This window comes from Spea bombifrons, chromosome 11 (assembly GCF_027358695.1).
Source record: "Spea bombifrons isolate aSpeBom1 chromosome 11, aSpeBom1.2.pri, whole genome shotgun sequence".
NCBI classification, from domain to species: domain Eukaryota; kingdom Metazoa; phylum Chordata; class Amphibia; order Anura; family Pelobatidae; genus Spea; species Spea bombifrons.
The window spans coordinates 738156-756683 of NC_071097.1; the positions used below are offsets into that span (position 1 = coordinate 738156).

General features: G+C 44.1%; 1 protein-coding gene across 2 annotated transcripts; it reads left to right on the forward strand.

Annotated features, from left to right (window-relative positions):
* Window positions 1-62: 62 nt before the first annotated feature.
* On the forward strand, window positions 63-17092 carry LOC128469181 (sperm flagellar protein 1-like). Of its 2 annotated transcripts, none has more exons than XM_053451017.1 (7): window positions 63-271; window positions 968-1079; window positions 2991-3153; window positions 4139-4187; window positions 4793-4874; window positions 6602-6704; window positions 16872-17092. In XM_053451017.1, exons 1-7 carry the CDS (start codon window positions 157-159, stop codon window positions 16875-16877), a joined length of 630 nt encoding a protein of 209 aa, XP_053306992.1. In that variant the 5' UTR covers window positions 63-156; the 3' UTR covers window positions 16878-17092. The 2 variants fall into 2 exon arrangements, with proteins under 2 accessions (XP_053306992.1, XP_053306991.1); XM_053451016.1 differs by lacking the exon at window positions 16872-17092 and adding an exon at window positions 11841-12486 and having other exon boundaries at window positions 64-271.
* Window positions 17093-18528: the final 1436 nt, after the last annotated feature.

Here is an 18528-nt window from a genome sequence, read left to right on the forward strand (position 1 = left end):
GGACACGAATTTCTGGCTTTGGGTCGCCGCTTTCTGTCCCTTCCCGCTTCCTGTAGCCCGGGTCCTGAGCTGTGCGTCTCCTAGCAACGGTGCGGTCTCCGCGGCAACTGATGACAACAGAGGCCGCTCCGGCTCGGATCGTTAGTGAATAGCGCGATGTGGGCAGGCGGCGAGCTTGGCGAGGAGCGGCTGCAGGAGTTATACGCCTGGATAGACCGGGTTCCGCTCAGCCGGGCCAAGAGGAGCATCAGCCGGGACTTCAGCGACGGAGGTAATGCCCCGGGGAGACGGAGGGGCAGGAGGGTGGGACGTGGGGTAATGCGGAGGGATATATATATCTGCATAAACAGCCCTATGGATGCAACTCCCAGCACTCCTAGACAGTCCTCGGCTGCCTGAGACTGATGGGAGTTGTAGCTGCCCATGCTCCCCTGCCTGTAGTCTCGGTATATACGGCAGCGCATGCGCAGAGTATGAATTCCCTGCCCCCCCCAGATACCCCAAATATTAACCCTTTAATAAACTATTATTACCTTTTATTTATATAGCACCAACAACTCCCGTGGCACTTCTTACAGTCCCTACCTTCAAAGCGTCTGACAGAACTAGTAATGGGGCTTGGCTCAGGAGCTTATGCTCTAGAAGGAGTGGGGGAAGGTATGGAGTTAGGGGATTGCCCTAGATGGATGTGGGAATGGAGAGAAACGTGGGGACCAGGATTAGGAGGGATGTCCACAGGCCTACTAGAAAGAAAGAGGGATGGAGAAGGATTTGGACCGAGCAGAGGGGGTAGTGGAGGGATGCTGAGGGTTGGTGTCCTCCACGGGTAAGAGGTCAAAGTGCAAAAGGGTCAGGAAGGGAGGGCAGAATTGTGGGAAGATGGAGGAGTGTGTGGCAGGGGTTTGTCGGAGAGAGTGAAGTATACTGCGGACCCCAATGTGCGTTTATCCCCCTCTCTCTTTCTCAGTGATGGTGGCGGAGGTTGTGAAGCATTTCCTTCCAAAGATTGTCGAAATGCACAACTACATCCCGGCCAACTCGACGCAGCAGAAGCTGAGCAACTGGGGGGCTCTCAACCGGTAAGTGCCCCGGCTAGGGGCTTATGATATAGGGAAGGGGGGCAATCAAGTCCTCCGGACTGTATACAGTAATATAACCCCCCACCGCTGTATACAATAATATAACCCCCCAGCGCTGTATACAGTAATAACCCCCCAGCGCTGTATACAGTAATATAACCCCCCCAGCGCTGTATACAGTAATATAACTCCCCCCAGCGCTGTATACAGTAATATAACCCCCCCAGCGCTGTATACAGTAATATAACCCCCCCAGCGCTGTATACAGTAATATAACCCCAGCGCTGTATACAGTAATATAACCCCCCAGTGCTGTATACAGTAATATAACCCCCCAGCGCTGTATACAGTAATATAACCCCCCCAGCGCTGTATACAGTAATATAACCCCCAGCGCTGTATACAGTAATATAACCTCCGGTACTGTATACAGGAATTTAGGTCACTCCAATAAACTTCCTTTATCTGCAGACCTGGAGCTGGCGTCGCTGTCAGTCATGTGATATTTTGGGTAACTTTATGGCGATGCTAATGAAGTCCGTTCCTCAATAGACTGTCATTAGTCAGCGAGTCCAGCTGTGTGATTAAGACTGAGCCATTCTATTATTCCCCACAGGCAGTATGATAAGGAGTCGGGGGGTTTAGTAGATTGGGGATCAGATAACAGAGCGAGAACCTCATACAAATGGCTGATATGCAGCTGCCTGAAAGCACCAAAAAAACAACAACTGGGTAAATTAGAAAACAGAGCAATATTTTGGAAAATCTGATACTAGGAATAAAAAGGGTGAGAGATCCTCTTTAAAAAGAGTCTGCCATGTGAATTATGGTGTATACGGGGTTAAAAGGCAGGTCTGAATGGAAGCAGAGAAACCTGGATTTAATGACTAAGGGCTATTAAGAAAAATAATGGAGAGCTTGTGTCCGCTCCCCGGGGGGCCGTGCATCCATCTTGTCTTCATGCACCTTAATCCCTTCTACTATTCACTAATGAATCAGGAAATGCCCAAGGGAAGCCAGCTCTCCAAACCCAAGGGAAGCTGGCTCTCCTTAAACCCAGCAGCCGCTCTTAGAGAGGGGGAGAGAGAGTGTGAGAGAGAGAAAGAGAGGGCGAGAGAGAAAGAGAGGGCGAGAGAGAGAATGATTATGAACTGATTGCAGGGACATGAATAAAACCCATAAGCACATTATATCTGAGAGGAGACGCTGTCATTCCATTTGAAGTTCTGAATGAATCACCTGAGCAAAGCCTGCTGTGGCTTCCAATGTCTCAGATACTCGTCAGGATATAGAGATCTATCACAGGTCCAGGTCTTGGCCTGGTCACGCAGTTTCATTGGTGTCCCCATTACATTATCTCTCCCCTATTAAGTTGCAAAATGTCACAGTACTGGCGTTATCAAATCAACTTCTTGTCAGCAACGATCAGCAACTTCATAGGGTGGAGATAACTTAATAGGACGGAATAATCATGGAGGTTTGAATAACAGGGAGTTAAGATAAGTTCCACAGTTTCATAGACATGAGAACTATACAAGCTACTGTACTGGTCATAATTAATTATATTCTAATTCATTCAAATAATTATTTATCCATAATCCACTCATAATTATTAGAATAATTAATTTAATAATGAATAATTTTCAGTGAATAAATCTTTGAATAATTATCAGTGAATAATAATATGTAAATAATTATTTAAATAAGTATTAGTGAATGAGTAGTTATTATATGAATAAACATTTCAATAAGTATCAAATAACGAGTAAAGAATTATTTGGATAATTTCAGTAACTAGTAAATTATTTATTCTTTATTTACTGATAATTCGGTGTTAAGGTTAGAATTGAGGGGGCTCCCCGTTACCGCGTGGTGGCCATACAGTAACGACGTATTATTATTATTTCACAGGAAGGTATTTTCCAAGATGAACTTTCACGTCCCTGAGGACATTGTGCGAAAGCTGGTCTCCAATGCCCCGGGAGTGATTGAGCCGGTCCTGTACACTCTGCGCCAGAAGATCGACGAAAGACTCCATGGAAAGCAGAAGGAGAAGGACACGCAGCAAGCCAAGGTCTGTCTGGCGGGAAGGGGCAATCTTTCTAGATTTTACAAAACATTGTATTCGTTCCAAAGCAGAGGTGAAAAATTGCGGCGGGCCCCCCAACTTCAACAACCGGTCTGTGCCATCATTGCCCCTAAACAACTGGTTTGTGCCTTTTTTGCCCCATGCCCCCCTCCAACATACAACAGATGTAAACGCACTTACACAAAGTGCACACACGTACACACACTCCATCTCACCTCACTTACACAATAACACATTCATGCTCACACACACACGAAAACACATCCATGCTCACACACACAAGTACACATGCATGCTCACATACACCGCGGGGTCATGTGACTCAGAGACGTTGCTGTCTCCCCATGGCCTGTTCAAAATAGTTTAGAAAGGGCCCTTCCAACCTTGATCGGTGCGGACCAGGTCGGAAGGGCCCTTTCTAAACTATTTTGAACTCGTACAAGGAGACGGGAAGAAGGGGTCACGTGACCCCGTCTTGAAGGGGTCGCACTGGGTACCTCCACCTCCCGCCCAATATCCCTCCTGCCGCCATACAGTTTTAAAGTGTCTGGGGCTAGCCCTGCCCCTTTCTTAGCTTTTCCCCCAAAGAGGCTGAGAGGGCCTATAAATCCAAATTGTTATGTGATCATACCTGGCAAACCAAAGTGCTCCCTGTACTGGGGGGAGTGGCTTGGTGAGGGGGCATGGTTTGACATGTATGGGGGCGGGACTAGCCCCAGAGCACCTAGACTTCTATGGAAGTGGGAGGGGAATTGGGTGGGGGTTGGGCAATGTTAAACACTGCTCCGGCGTCCCACCAGTTCCCTGGTATGTATGTGATGCACTACATGTTAAGTCCTGTCCCCCCCTTTGTGCAGTGCTGCGGAATATGATGGCGCTATATGAAGCAATAAATAATAAAACTAGATGTGGATGAGTTCAGCTCCTTGGTTTATGACGGGTATTGGACATCAATTCTCGGTTCTTTCAGTTGCAGGAGTCAGAATACTACAGTACGAACACAGGACCCCCAACCTATAGTAAGTGTAAGAACGTGTATGTGTTGCGTGTATCCCATGGAAACAGCCGTCGTAACTTCCCGTCTTCCGGATCCTCATGGTTATTCCTCCCCATTCAGTTATCTCTCCCCTATTGTTAAATTGCTGATTGGTTCAGACAACCTTTTATAAGGGGACGGCATAGGATGAATCGATGAATTAATGCTACGGTCGTAAATTTTGCTTACTGGCCTTTGAAGTCGAGGATCAGTAGAGAGGAGGTTTTACTTCCACGGGTCTAGAATTAATAATTCTTCTGAAAAACACGTTTATTTGCATTTCCTGCTCATTTCCTGGGCCGCTCGGTCAGGAATTTGTGACTGCAGAATAAAAGCACTGATGTGGGAATTTCAGCTCCAAACATGTTAAACTTTGCCAGCTTGTCTTAATACTTGGGACTGTGCCCTGTCACATGAATTATACTTCAGATGCTGGTTTTTAAGGTCATGCAGGAACTTGTGCATTAAACGGGTTCTTCCCTTAACCCTGTGCTATCTATCTACTCCAAAGGCGAAATGCGTCCGGTGTGCAAATGCTATACAGTGTCGCCAATGCAGGGATCTGACGTTTTAGTTCTGATTTTACAGGTTCCGGTGCCGTCCTCTCCCCCACGAGAAAGCCTTTCCCCCCGACGGGGACCAATGATCAGCCTCAGAGACACCCCAAACGGTAACGTTCTGCTTAACCTTTTTCCAGCCAGGCGCTCTGCGTCTGTCTGGCAGTGCGAGGGTTACGGGCTGGGAATGTGGAGTGTTAATATTTTGCAGTTGTTAAATCCTGTGACCTTGTGATGGAGAGGTGGACAGCTGAGCCTCCCCTCCGCAAGGCCAGGAAGCCAAGGTCAGAGGTAGCAGCCTATGCCATGTCTCTCCCAAGTTTTTCTTCCCATGAGGCAGGGGAGTTCTCTCCCTGCAATCATTTCATTAATATTGTTATTATTATTAATTATTAATATAGTGCTAATATTTTAGCTAATGGCATGTTTGGTACTTAATGTTCACTTAATTGATTAAGTTAATTTGTTAATTACGCCAAATGAAAACACACAAAAAAATAATAATAATATATATATATATATATATAATATATAATAAGACAGACTTGGGTAACTAGGTAGCACAGTATAACATCACTTTCGTTTTCAAACAGAAGAGCTTAGTAACAGCTTTAGCTGATTTTTAAAGCTAAATTAAATTACATTCAAAAAAATACACTGTTGAATATAATTAATTGATAATCAGTTATCACGTCCTGGAGGTAATGTTAGTGGCCTTATACTACTATTAACCCTTTAGACTTTAAATGTTTGATTGTAAGTACATACCATGCATTGTTGGAAGTAGCAGGTAATCTAAGAGAACCTGTGGCCCGGCGACACTGTGGTTTACAGTAGCCCGGATACCATGTTCATTTGGCCCCTCGTCTAAGTTTTGCAATGAGCAGAAACAGTAAAGTGGGAATATATTTATCCCGACCCGTATGTAGGGACAATTGGAAGTTTTTCTAGAGCTACAGCTGAAACGGTCATCAAGTTGAAAATCTTTCATACTCTCACTCAGAATTGCTCGGTACCCTCAAGGAAAATAGTTTATACCCCAAATTTTGTGTCCAAAGAGATTTTTGATATGTAAGAATTATCATCCCGTCCACTGTGTCCACGGCTTTATTATCTAACATTGTAAAAACCCAAAAAGTAAAGACATGCTATTCGGAGAGCTGGCCAAATGATGTAGGAGTGTAGGGTTTCCCCTAGGGCCCTGATTTGCACACCCTCAGTGCGGACGGCCTTCAGGTGCTGTGTTATACCATGACCCTGCTAACATGTACAGTGCTTTAGATGGATCATACCATTCCGCTACCTCCTGAACTCCAAGCTAAGTCCACAATGAGGTTTGTGGGAACTACAAGACCTCATCAAGCAAACATACAATGGCCAAAAAGTGACATTAACGCGAGTTCCATGTGACCTTCTTGTTTTTTGATGCATTTTCATATTCTTGAAATTCTCTCGGGAAACAAAAATGTGTTTTCTAATGAGAAACAGCACTGATCATTCAGCGGCCCAGAAAAGCTTTTTTTTTTGGTAACTTAATCATTTTCTTAGACCACAGCCAGTTTTTTAATCTGCAGAAAGGGACAAACCAGCAGTATTTTTCTTTCTCCGACCTCGATTGCTCTGTAGACTTCATGTTGTTTAGTCAGCAAACTATCTCATTCAGGGGTCAATCCCAAGTGCACAAGGCAGAGAGATTTATGGTCTACAGACAAGGCTTTTGGGGGAGGGGGTTTAACATGGTTCCAGAGGTTTAAACGGGCCATCTGCATGTTTTCTTATGCTGCCGGTACAGATAGGAAGCCGGACTGACAACTTAACTTATGGGTGCATTGTCTTACAGGCAGGATGGCCGCTCAAACCCATACACGCAACTAGAGCCTCATGTACGTCTGCTATTGGAGGAAAAGGAACAAGAACTGATGACCCTTCAGGAAACAGTACAAGTGAGTATTAGTACACGCATTTTACACTAAAATGCTTTGATCAAATTCTTCCTCCCTATTCAATAATGAAAAAGCTTCCCTGACCGGGAATCGAACCCGGGCCGCGGCGGTGAGAGCGCCGAATCCTAACCACTAGACAGCCAGGGATACTATAATGTGGTTCACTTTTCCTTTGGTGAGCAGTGGCACTTAATGAAGGCACTACAGCGCTGGGGAATATGATGCCGCTATATAAAACAGTAAATAATAAAGGGTAAAGGAGAATATCCAGCAGCTTTGTAAGGTGGGTAGACTTTATGGAATGTATCACTGAATCCTTTCGACATGAAACAAGCAGGCATGCGTTGGTCAAATTCTTCCTCCCTATCGAATGATGAAAAAGCTTCCCTGACCGGGAATCAGACCCAGGCAGCGGTGATCGCGCCGAATCCTAACTACTAGACCGCCAGGGATACTATAATGTTGTTCACCTTTCTTCTGGTGAGCACTTGCACTTAATGAAGGCACTATAGCGGTGGGGAATATGATGGCGCTATATAAAACAGTAAATAATAAAGGGTAAAGGAGAATATCCAGCAGCTTTGTTAGGTGGGTAGACTTCATGGAATATATCACTGAATCCTTTCCATATGAAACAAGCAGGCATGCTTTGGTCAAATTCTTCCTCCCTATTGAATGATGAAAAAGCTTCCCTGACTGGGAATCAGACCCAGGCCGCAGCGATCGCGCCGAATCCTAACTACTAGACTGCCAGGGATACTATAATGTTGTTCACCTTTCTTTTGGTGAGCACTTGCACTTAATGAAGGCACTATAGCGGTGGGGAATATGATGGCGCTATCAGAGCCGGCCTTAGGCGTTGTGGCGCCCTGTGCGGACTACTCCTCTGGCGCCCCCCCTCACTACCCGCCCTCTCTGCCCCTTCAAACTACCCGCCCTCTCTGCCCCTTCAAACTACCCCCCCTCAAACTACCCCTCCCCTCTACCCCTTCAAACTACCCCCCCCCTCTGCCCCTTCAAACTACCCCCCCCTCTGCCCCTTCAAACTACCCCCCCCCTCTGCCCCTTCAAACTACCCCCCCCCTCTGCCCCTTCAAACTACCCCCCCCTCTGCCCCTTCAAACTACCCCCCCTCCCACTTACCTTGTTGCCGGAGTCCTGCGGTAAGAGCGGGAGGCATCCGTCTTCTCGCTCTGCCGGCATTTCATGTTGAGCGCCGGTATAGTCCGGCGCTCAACATGAGATGCTGGCACCGCGACGGAGTCACGGAGAGTAAGGGGCGCCGAGCGGTTGCCGAGAACATCACGAGCAACCGCTCGGCGCCCCTGACCGGGACTTAGATTAAAGCATCGTTTTTTTTTTTTTTAAACTTTATTTAACATCAATAATGTTAAATAAAGTTTAAAAAAAAACAAAAAAAAAACGATGCTTTAATCTAAGTCCCGGTCAGGCGCCCCTGCAACCATGGCGCCCTGTGCGGTCGCACAGGTCGCACACCCGTAAGGCCGGCCCTGGGCGCTATATAAAACAGTAAATAATAAAGGGTAAAGGAGAATATCCAGCAGCTTTGTAAGGTGGGTAGACTTCATGGAATGTATCACTGAATCCTTTCGATATGAAACAAGCTTCCTTGACCGGGAATCAGACCTGGGCTGCGGCAGTGAGAGTGCCGAATCCTAACCACTAGACCGCCAGGGATACTATAATGTTGTTCACCTTTCCTTTGGTGAGTAGTGGCACTTAATGAAGGCACTGCAGCGCTGGGGAATATGATGCCGCTATATAAAACAGTAAATAATAAAGGGTAAAGGAGAATATCCAGCAGCTTTGTAAGGTGGGTAGACTTCATGGAATGTATTACTGAATCCTTTCGATATGAAACAAGCAGGCATGCTTTGGTCAAATTCTTCCTCCTTATTGAATGATGAAAAAGCTTCCCTGACTGGGAATCAGACCCAGGCCGCGGCGATCACGCCGAATCCTAACTACTAGACCGCCAGGGATACTATAATGATGCTCACCTTTCCTTTGGTGAGCAGTGGCACTTAATGAAGGCACTACAGCGGTGGGGGATATGATGGCGCTATATAAAACAGTAAATAATAAAGGGTAAAGGAGAATATCCAGCAGCTTTGTTAGGTGGGTAGACTTCATGGAATGTATCACTGAATCCTTTCCATATGAAACAAGCAGGCATGCTTTGGTCAAATTCTTCCTCCCTATTGAATGATGAAAAAGCTTCCCTGACTGGAAATCAAACCCGGGTTACGGCGGTGAGAGCACTGAATCCTAACCACTAGACCACCAGGAATATCATAATGATGCTCATGTTTCTCTTTGGTGGGCATTAGCATCTCATGAAGGCACTGCAGCAGTGGGAAATATGATGGCGCTATATAAAACAGTAAATAAATGATGAACAAGAATATCCAACAGATGTGCTAGGTGGGTAGACTTTATGAAACAAGCAGGCATGCTTTGGTCAAATTCTTCCTCCCTATTCAATAACGAAAATGCTTCCCTGACCGAGAATCGCCCCGAATCCTAACCACTAGACCACCAGGGATGCTATTGAATCAATGGATCTCCCCTTTGTTGGACATCACCGCCTAATGGCAGGGCAGTAAGTAGTTAATCTACAGATATAAAATAGTTCCCTGAAGAGAAACCTCAAAACATTTACACTTGTTAAAAGCATGAAATGACAAACTAAGAGTATTTTTATTATATGATTCAAGGACCAACCATATGAAACAAGCAGGCAAATTCTTCTTTACTATTCAATAACGAAAAAACTTCCCTAACCGGAAATCAAACCCGGGCCACAGCGCCAAATCCTAACCACTAGACCACCAGGGACTCTATGACCTTCAAAGTTTTTCTCTTTGGTGGGCATTAGCTACTGAAGGCACTACAGCGCTGGGGAATATGATGGTGCTATATGAATCGATAAATAATAAAGGAGGAAGAAGAATGCCCAGTAGATGTGTTAGGTGGGTAACAATAGACGGTAATAATCAAAGCTACCTCTGGATTCTTTTGATATGGAACGAGCATTTATAACTTAAGTTATAAAAGTGCGAGGAATTGTATGTGGAATGCATTCGATTCTCTGAGTGAATTACCGCCGGGTCCCTTATAGACAGCAGTGATTAACGGAAGAGCTGACACGTTCTATACCCCAATGTGGAATGATATTTCTAACCACAGCACTGCAGATGTAGCACGAGCAAGCAGAAATCTGTCACATCCAAACCACTGATTCATATCCTATTAAATCAACGATAAAGGTAACGAAATGCTCTTTCCGCTCGGTGGACAGAGTCCGAAGACAGCAGTTCCGCTTTCGAGCACCCGTGCCTGCAATTATAAATCATAACTAAATATTTAGCAACTCTCAACACATTAAACCGAGATGGCCTTCTACATAGCTAGACTTTGTTAACTGTGTGTGAATGCTGACCAGCATGAAGTTTTAACCCTTTCTGAGGTATACAGCTGGCCCAAAAGGGCTAGAGTGCCAACTAGTTACTAGGGATCAGGGATTATGATGGCATAGGTGCCCCCCACTGTAAACTATCCCTACCTCATATGCAAACATATTAATTTATTAGAATACATTTATGTATTTTTAATGTATTATTTAGACACAAAAAAGGTTTTTGTTCACATCATTCTCCGAATACCAGTGTGCCTTGATCCCCAGGGCATTCAAAGAGTTAATCCTACATAATGTGCTGTGTGTTGAAAGCAGGAGGGCTGATTGCTACCTTGTCTAGGAAGAGACAGCTCTATAAACTCCCCATTTTACGTACAATAGAAGAGAAAACCTTTCTTTGCACAACACTTTTCCAAAGGACCCCTTTATGGCGGCATCAATGCAGCCAATAAAGGTGCTCGTTTAGAAAAAAAGGATACAAATAGTGTTTATATCTGTGAAGCTCCAGCAGACATAAACACGCGTCTGTACCAAAGGCGTACAGTATACACCAAACAGAACCCAGCATATTATTGCTTCTGTGAAACCCCGCAGATCTAAAGCCTGAAGATTATTTATAAAAGTGTCCTGTAAGTTGGGAGATAAAGGCCGACTATCTGGTGCTCTCACGGGTCTGGAGCGTGTCATGTCTGCCATGTGACAGCAGGGTTAACACCGCTCCCAAGAAAAACAAAGAGTGGACCTTCTTCAAACAGCTGTTTCTCATCTCGTGAACTGGTTTTTTTGGGGAAGGGCTAGTCAGATGTTCTCGTGTTATAAAATAAATCCACATCAAGGTTAAAACAATTGTTAAATTGCGCAGTCAGAAGAGCTATTACAGGACAGTTGACCACAGCAAAGAGCGAGCGGGTGGCGAGTGTTTGAAGATTAAGCCACGTGTTTATAAATAGGAGAGAGATGTCGTCGTAACAGCACTTTTTACGCAGCTTCGGGCAGGTTTTAGAGAGCAGTAGATAGACTTGTCTGCCACCCATTCAGACCCCACAGTGGTAGGTGGTAGCTTTATAGCTATTCCCTGGCCTTGTTTGGGGTTATCTCACTGACAAATTGGTTTAGTGAGCAAAATATATGAAAAGAAGGATGTCCAACTCCAACTTGAAAGCACTAAGAGCAGCACTGGGCAACAATTCTATGTTCAAATCAAAGCCTTGTGAACGAGGGTGGTCATCATTAGGTCACCAGAAGAAGACTAGATCTGTCATGACCAACATTGTTATGGTTACTTTTTTTTTTTTTATTTGAGTTAAAAATCTTTTTTGGAAAATCAAAGAGGTCGAAGAGATGTGGAGTTTTCAGGATGCCTGCAAGGTGCAAACTTTTTTTTTCTTTTTTTTTACCCAATTAGTGCTACTCTCTGCTAGTGCTTTGATTAATTTTATACAGAGACAAAAGGTTGGAATACAGCACTCAGTTGTGAGATGGTGCACGAGCCAGGGTACCACCAAGTCCTTCAATAAATCCAAAATAAAGAAGCAGAGGCTCAGCACTCAAATGGTAAGGTGAGTTTATTTCACAGGCAACGTTTCAACACACAGGTCTTTCTCAAGCCTAACTCCTGTGAAATAAACTCACCTCAATATTATAACATTTTTATACTAGTGGGAGACTATAAACAAAATGATCTCTTGCCTTGGCAGATCTTACAAATGAAAGTCCAGCGCCTGGAGCACTTGGTTCAGCTGAAAGATCTGAGAATAGAGGATTTAACAAGACACCTGAACAAGCAGAGAGGGCAGAGGAACATCACCTGAGCCCCCAGCATTGCCAAAAAGCGGCTTCACCCATATTGTCTGGAAGGAAGGACAGCCCATTCCAACCAGTGAGGTCCATGTCATGCCAACCCAGTGCTTACATGTCCAGCCATCACCACCATATAGCATGGTCAAGGAGATTCGAGGGACCACTACCACAAACAATTTAATAGTACCCACAACTCAACACAATAATACAATTGAATGATCCGGTGGTGGATTCCTAATATTCTCTAGTAGGAAATGGTTTAAAAGTCTAGCCCCAGAGTAGCATTTTAGGACATGGGTGACCTTTTCATATTAGGCAAAATCTGTTGTGTCTTGGACTTTGGAAGTTGTCATGCAACATGGCTGCCCTCACAATACGTGGAGATTTCATGCAGTGAAGAATAGTTGCAGGGCCCTTAAACGCCGTGTTACCTTTCTTAAATGCTGTGTATTGTATGCTATGAAAATCTAATTAGTTAGTCTTAGCTCTATACGTTGCTGAAGGTCCTACATCGAGTTGCATTAAAATATGATATGTTGGGAACCATTAATGATTATTCCTTTGAGCAGGAAAGTCATCACTATTTAATTAATTTGGGGGCAGAAAGGGGTATCAGACAGTCCATTTATAGTACTACAACAATTTTACTGGGACACCAACTGATACAGACACATAAAATAATAAGTACTAGGAATTGGTGACCAACAGTGTCATGTGTAACCTGCACAATTAGCCTTCATGTGACACGCTTCCTGACCTGGGATATGGTAAGAGAGCTCCAAACATACGTCAGGGCTTAGCAGCTATCCCAACCTTAAGGCCAGATGATGAAGAAAACATCACCATTGGTCGCATTGTGGGCAGCGAGGCCCACATACAACTTACAACCTCAGGTCTTTGGACATAAATATTTTATGGTCAAATAGACTTCAGATTGTGTCCAGAGGACTCTGCACAGTGAAACCTTTTAAACTTCACAATAGTTATTTCCACTCAAGTGACCTTGAGATCCACCAACCCACCGCTGATGGAGCGGCACGTATTATCAACCTAGCAGAGAATGTGATTAGGTTAAGTTGCGACATAAAAAGGCAATCTAGAAATAATTTGCAGGTGGCAAATACCATGTTGAGAGAAACATTATTTATCTTAAGTGTGATTGGCTTAAATTATACCCATATGTTAACCTTTATTTTAAGTCTAAGTACCATTAAACCTCAGGTAATTACAACCAGACAATATCATCAGCACAACAGCCCTCAGAAACCCTGTCTTATTATATGGACTGACTGATGTCCTTACAAAGAAACCGCCATCACGAGAGGTCTGGCAGCATTTTAATCCAGTGGGCAACTCCGGTCAAGTGGCCAATAATATTGTCCTAAAACACATTTAACAGGTAACACGGTCAATGTACACCATCTAGTCCCATGCAAAACAGGACATAGAAAAGTAATATAGAGAACACATAATGGATCCACTCATGGTGTAAATGACCTCATGAACCGCAAGAAAAAGCTTCAGCTGCAGGACCGAACTATTTAAAGGTTACCGGGTACTTGCTTCACTTCCAGGCATTGCTGGGGTAGAAAGCCATTGTCTCTCCCTCTCTATGCATCGCCCTTTGTACAGCACTGTGGAATCCGATGGCGCTATATAAAACAATAATAATGCTTTATCTATTTTTTGGAATTCCTTAGCTTTGTTGGGCTGTTTCCTGCTTATTCTAATTTTAGACATTCAATAAAAACCCACCAGTCCAGAGGAACTTACAACCTGTCCTTCTAATATCCTCAACCAACATTCCGCATTCCCTCCATACTCCCACCCTTTGAGATCTCGCGACTACAATCAAACTTTCCTCACCCAAGAATACCCTCTTATCCTGTGTCATTCTCCTTCAGCCCCCCAATAGATTGTAAGCTCCCAGGAGCAGCGCCCTCATCATCTTCTCCACCAGTCTGTTGCTGTTCTTTCCTATTGTAATAGTGTCAGGAGCCATGATTGTAGCTCGGACGTTTGATCCCTGCACCGACCCAGACTGCTGATGTAAGCGGCGGTCTACTCCAGATGTTGGGGAAAAAGATCCGCCTGAGGTCTTCTCTTCTGCCGGTGACCCACTGACCCAGTAACATTCACCCACACACAAACACATAGGAGGCCAAGTCCCTTCCCCTTGTCTTCTTGGCTCCCTTGGCTTCTTTCTCCTCTCCCACACTTTCAAGTCCTGGAATAATGTTGTTAGTTCTGGCACAAACCCCACCGGGTTCTATATATATATATATATATCTGTCCGAAGACAAAGAGAGACTCGGGACTTTATAAAAACATAACCCAACAAGCTCTCCGGTACATTGTAACATGATCGGCTACACAGCAAACTTAACAGGATCGGGTATAAGATGAAGTGCATTAGTCACCTTTCTACATAAAAGGCACCGTGGCACCTCTCGCGTCAGCGTACATTAGTAACCGAATAAAGCCCCCCACGAAATCCCCCCCTATGCATGAATAATGTAGGAATTATGTTCAGCATGGCTCCGCAGCTACATACATGCAAGCATCTGACCCCAACATTTTTTTTTGGATGATTTAGAATAGTTTACTTAGAGCAGATCTCTCACTTGTCTATACACTAAATAAACTCATGTAGTAAAATAAACAATGGGGAGGAATAATCCTGCAGATCCCGGGAGGTTATGATGGCATAATAAGAGTTTCTAAAACATGTGTAATGCTTATTTTAAACACAGGTAAATTGGTTTATTTAGAGGATAGAACGATAAAAGGCACATTTGGGGAAAGTGAAGTCATTCCTTCTAAAAGCACTAATGGTTATCTCATGTTTGAAAAGCCACCAGACGTTTTTTAGGAGGCCACGCAACGTGGGCTTTCTCCGTAATGGCCACAATTCACCTTTAAATGGATTTTAGATATTGTGCTAATTAACTTGATTGGCTCTGAGGTCCTTATTCCTACTTTTTTTTTTAGTTTTATGGCAGTTTACAAGATAACTCAACGCCGACCTTTGAGACGATACTCGCCCCATTTAGGAGAAAAAAAAAACCTTGTTTAAGTTGGGTGGTTATGTTCTTCTCTGGGCGGAATTGTCCTTTCTTATTGTTCCAGTACCACAGAGGGGGTTAAAGAGTTAATCAGGTGATAAAAACACAATAGCCACGGGCTTTAAGTGCACAAAGGAGACCGAAAATCAATTACCCCCAGATTATATGAAGCGTATCTTCCTGGGGTAAATCTCTTACGGCCTGAAGCTTCGGTACAGATGCACGGGCGTGAGGAGGAGTACGAAACACGGAAAAAGAAAGGTCACATCTGTATTTAAGTGAATAAGATAAATGGATATAGCCCAAAACGGAATCCCTAGTCTATGGTGACACCTTTTATTGGGCCAATATAAAAAAAGTACAGTTTCATAAGCTGTTGGGAACTCAGAAGCCTCTTTTTTCATATGGGAACGTGAAAAATCCAGGCGCTATATGCCTATCCATACATGTTTAAATCCCCTAATGGTATTTGCCTCTACCACTACTGCTGGGAGGTTGTTCCACTTATCTGCCACTCTCCATTCCCTGAACCTGAGTGCTAGATTCTTGTAACTTTTCTCCTCCTTTAAAAAAAATAAACTTCTCTCTTGTCCTTTGTTAAATCCCTTTATGTATTTAAATATCTCTCTTCTATCCTCTCTCTCTTCTCTTTCCCAACCTCTCTCCCCATCCACCCCCTCCCATTCCCTCTCCTTCCTCTCCACCCCCCCCCAAGCCAGACATATTAAGATCTTTATCCTACAAACCATAGCCTATTTTAGTTGCCTCCTCTGGACTCTCTTTCAATGTCTATCCAGAGATGGGGTCTCCAGGACGATCCCCAATACTCTAGGTGAGATTTGACCAGAGATGCACAAGGTCCCAACCTTACATCTTTCTCATGTGTGTTCCTGGAAACTTCATTCAAGATTAAAGTATCCCTAATCATAATATAACCAAAGTTCTTTGTCGTAATCTGTTACCCGAGAATGCTTAAATACTGAAAATGCCGTTTTTTTATGCATTTTAGGGGTTAAGAAGTTTAAGGCTTTTTTTTCGTGGTTTTACAAAAAGATTGCAAGTTACTGTCCTCTTGGAGAAGATTTTTAATCTGCCTCTCTCTTCTGGAGACAGACTTTACTTAGTCAGCTCTAAGGCATGAGATCAGCCCGCTGGCCCCCCTCCTGCCTGCTCCACCACCGCTGGGTCCACATACTTAAGGACTCGCGGCTCCATGATTCACTCCTGCTTCACCGAGCGACTTCATATCGAAAATATCGCTTTGGAAATGAAATCCAGACCCAAAAATCATCAAATTTATATTTCCCATGATCCCTCAGTGCGGACTGTATCAGAATCCTCCTGTCAGCCCAAGTAGGAAGTTGTAAGCTGTTACTTGGACTTTCCTTGCACATTGCGCATGAGCTTCTAGCGCTAGAGGTCCTCTGTAAAGCTATTATCGCAAATATCATAGTGCAAGGGGGGTGATGGGGCAGCAAGATGTTGGCTCCTACATATAGCACCACAGAGGGTAACAGTGGGGGTTTCATATATATATATATATATATATATATATATATATTTTTAGGGAAATACAGAATTTTGATGTGTCTTGGATCTGTGTTTTTTGTAGACATCCCCCCCTTTAATTATATGGGGGCCAAATAGATAATGCAAGCACTTCAATGCCAAATCAGGATGCAGATCAACCCAAAAGCCACCCCTGGGTTCCAGGCTCTTCCCAAAAACATTTGTGCAGCTGAAGAACTCATCACCGCTCCCATCAGCTGCATCTCAACAATCAGTAGCCTGGATTCCGGCCTCTCAATGCCAAGCCCTTTTCCTTCATTAATTTCCGTTTTTATTTTCAATTTTGTCTTTCAGCCGTAGGAATCTAATATTTTCCAGTGACGAATGAATTTGAGTGCACTTACTCACTTTTTGGCTCTGCGTCCTATACCCTGCAGACATACCGCGGCTTGGCTCCCTCCATAAACCTTTGCATACAATAACCTAATACATTAAAGCACAGGTATTGGCACCAGCAGGGGGGGGGATCATCGTGTCTTCCTCCATGACCTAATAAAACAGATATCTCAGCGTGACCAACGCCAATAGATGAGTAATATTTGCTTTCACTTGATCGTGATCATGCAAGTCTCTGTTGGTCCTCAACGAATATCATTTATAAGCGCTGAAGAACAAAGTTCAATCCTACAAGCGAATCGCGGAGTCCTTTGAAAATTATACATAAAATGTTTTTTAGAATTTAAAAGGACATACTAGATAAAAAAAAAAAAGCTTATAACCGACACAAGATGGTTTCTTCCAGGCACTCGATTGGCCCTGTGGCATCCGTTCCAGGCATGTCAGTATCTGATGTCATAAAATTTACACAGTTTTGAAAACCAGAGATCTAGCTCAGTCTTGAAGCAGCCAGAGCCAATTCTGCATTTCTACAGAAACATAGATGTCTGGCTGGCCAACAGCCCTCAACTCATTCTCTGCCAGCTCGATCTGCCCACCTGCCAAATGCCTATCGCTCAGAGACGCACCAAGTGGGCAGGCAAGCAGCAGGAAGGAGCATCTGAGTGTTCATTTATATGAAGAATGGAGACTACTTATATTATCCCCATTTGCAAAACCAAAATACCTGCAGCCTTGACACTGAGGAGACCTCAATCAATCAAAACAACACTCACCAAAATTACCAACAACCTCCTCACCGTTAAAACAAAAGGTCATTTGTTCGAGCTTATCTGCTTGGACACTGTTGACCAACCCCTTCCTCCTCATGGCATCTGCGATACAGCTGTCTCCCGTCTGAAATTCTACCCCTGACCGTACCTTCTTCTGTGGAACGTGTTCCTCAAACGTTCTCTGTTGGCGGCATCAGGGCTCAGTCCTGGAGCCTACAGTCTTTCCTCTTATGTTTTCGTCTATTGGAAGACTTATCTTTTTTTTGATTGCTGCCTATGCCAATGACACACTTATTCCCTTTTTTTCTCTATTGACATCTCACCCTTTCTTCTAATTTGCCTGGCTTTCTAAAATTTGCATCCTGAGCTGCTAGTCATTCCCCGCGTCTCCTCTATCCTTAGATCCGGATAACTCACTGGTGGCAAACTATACCTTACCTAGATCTTCTAATTCTCCAGGCTACTGGCTTCTCCATGGGACTCTATAGGCACAAAGTACCCATAGGTACAAGCAGGTAATTATAAACCATGTGCTAGTTCGATAAAGGGCACGCTTCATAGGTTTAGGGGGTACATTATCTTGGTCAAGCTTAGGATACTTCAAACGCAGGAGCTCCTTACAATAGAGTAATATGTATAAAGGTTACCACCTAGTGGCCTAATGCGGTGTTACAGCAGTTTTCACCAAGCTGGAGGCCGATAACAAAACAGATCATCAGCGCTCAGTTCTCACCAATGAGGGTGTCGGACTCAGGAGCCGCGTGACAATAATGAAAACGCTAGTTAGACCCAAGATGGCGGCCCACGGCATGAGCTCAAGGAAGTGTCCATGAACACACAAG

Coding starts and splice junctions, on each gene's coding strand:
- LOC128469181 (XM_053451016.1), top strand. CDS start 157: ATGTGGGCAGGCGGCGAGCTTGGCGAGGAGCGGCTGCAGGAGTTATAC. Junction 272..967: donor CCGGGACTTCAGCGACGGAG/GTAATGCCCCGG, acceptor TCTCTTTCTCAG/TGATGGTGGCGGAGGTTGTG. Junction 4,188..4,792: donor CACAGGACCCCCAACCTATA/GTAAGTGTAAGA, acceptor CTGATTTTACAG/GTTCCGGTGCCGTCCTCTCC.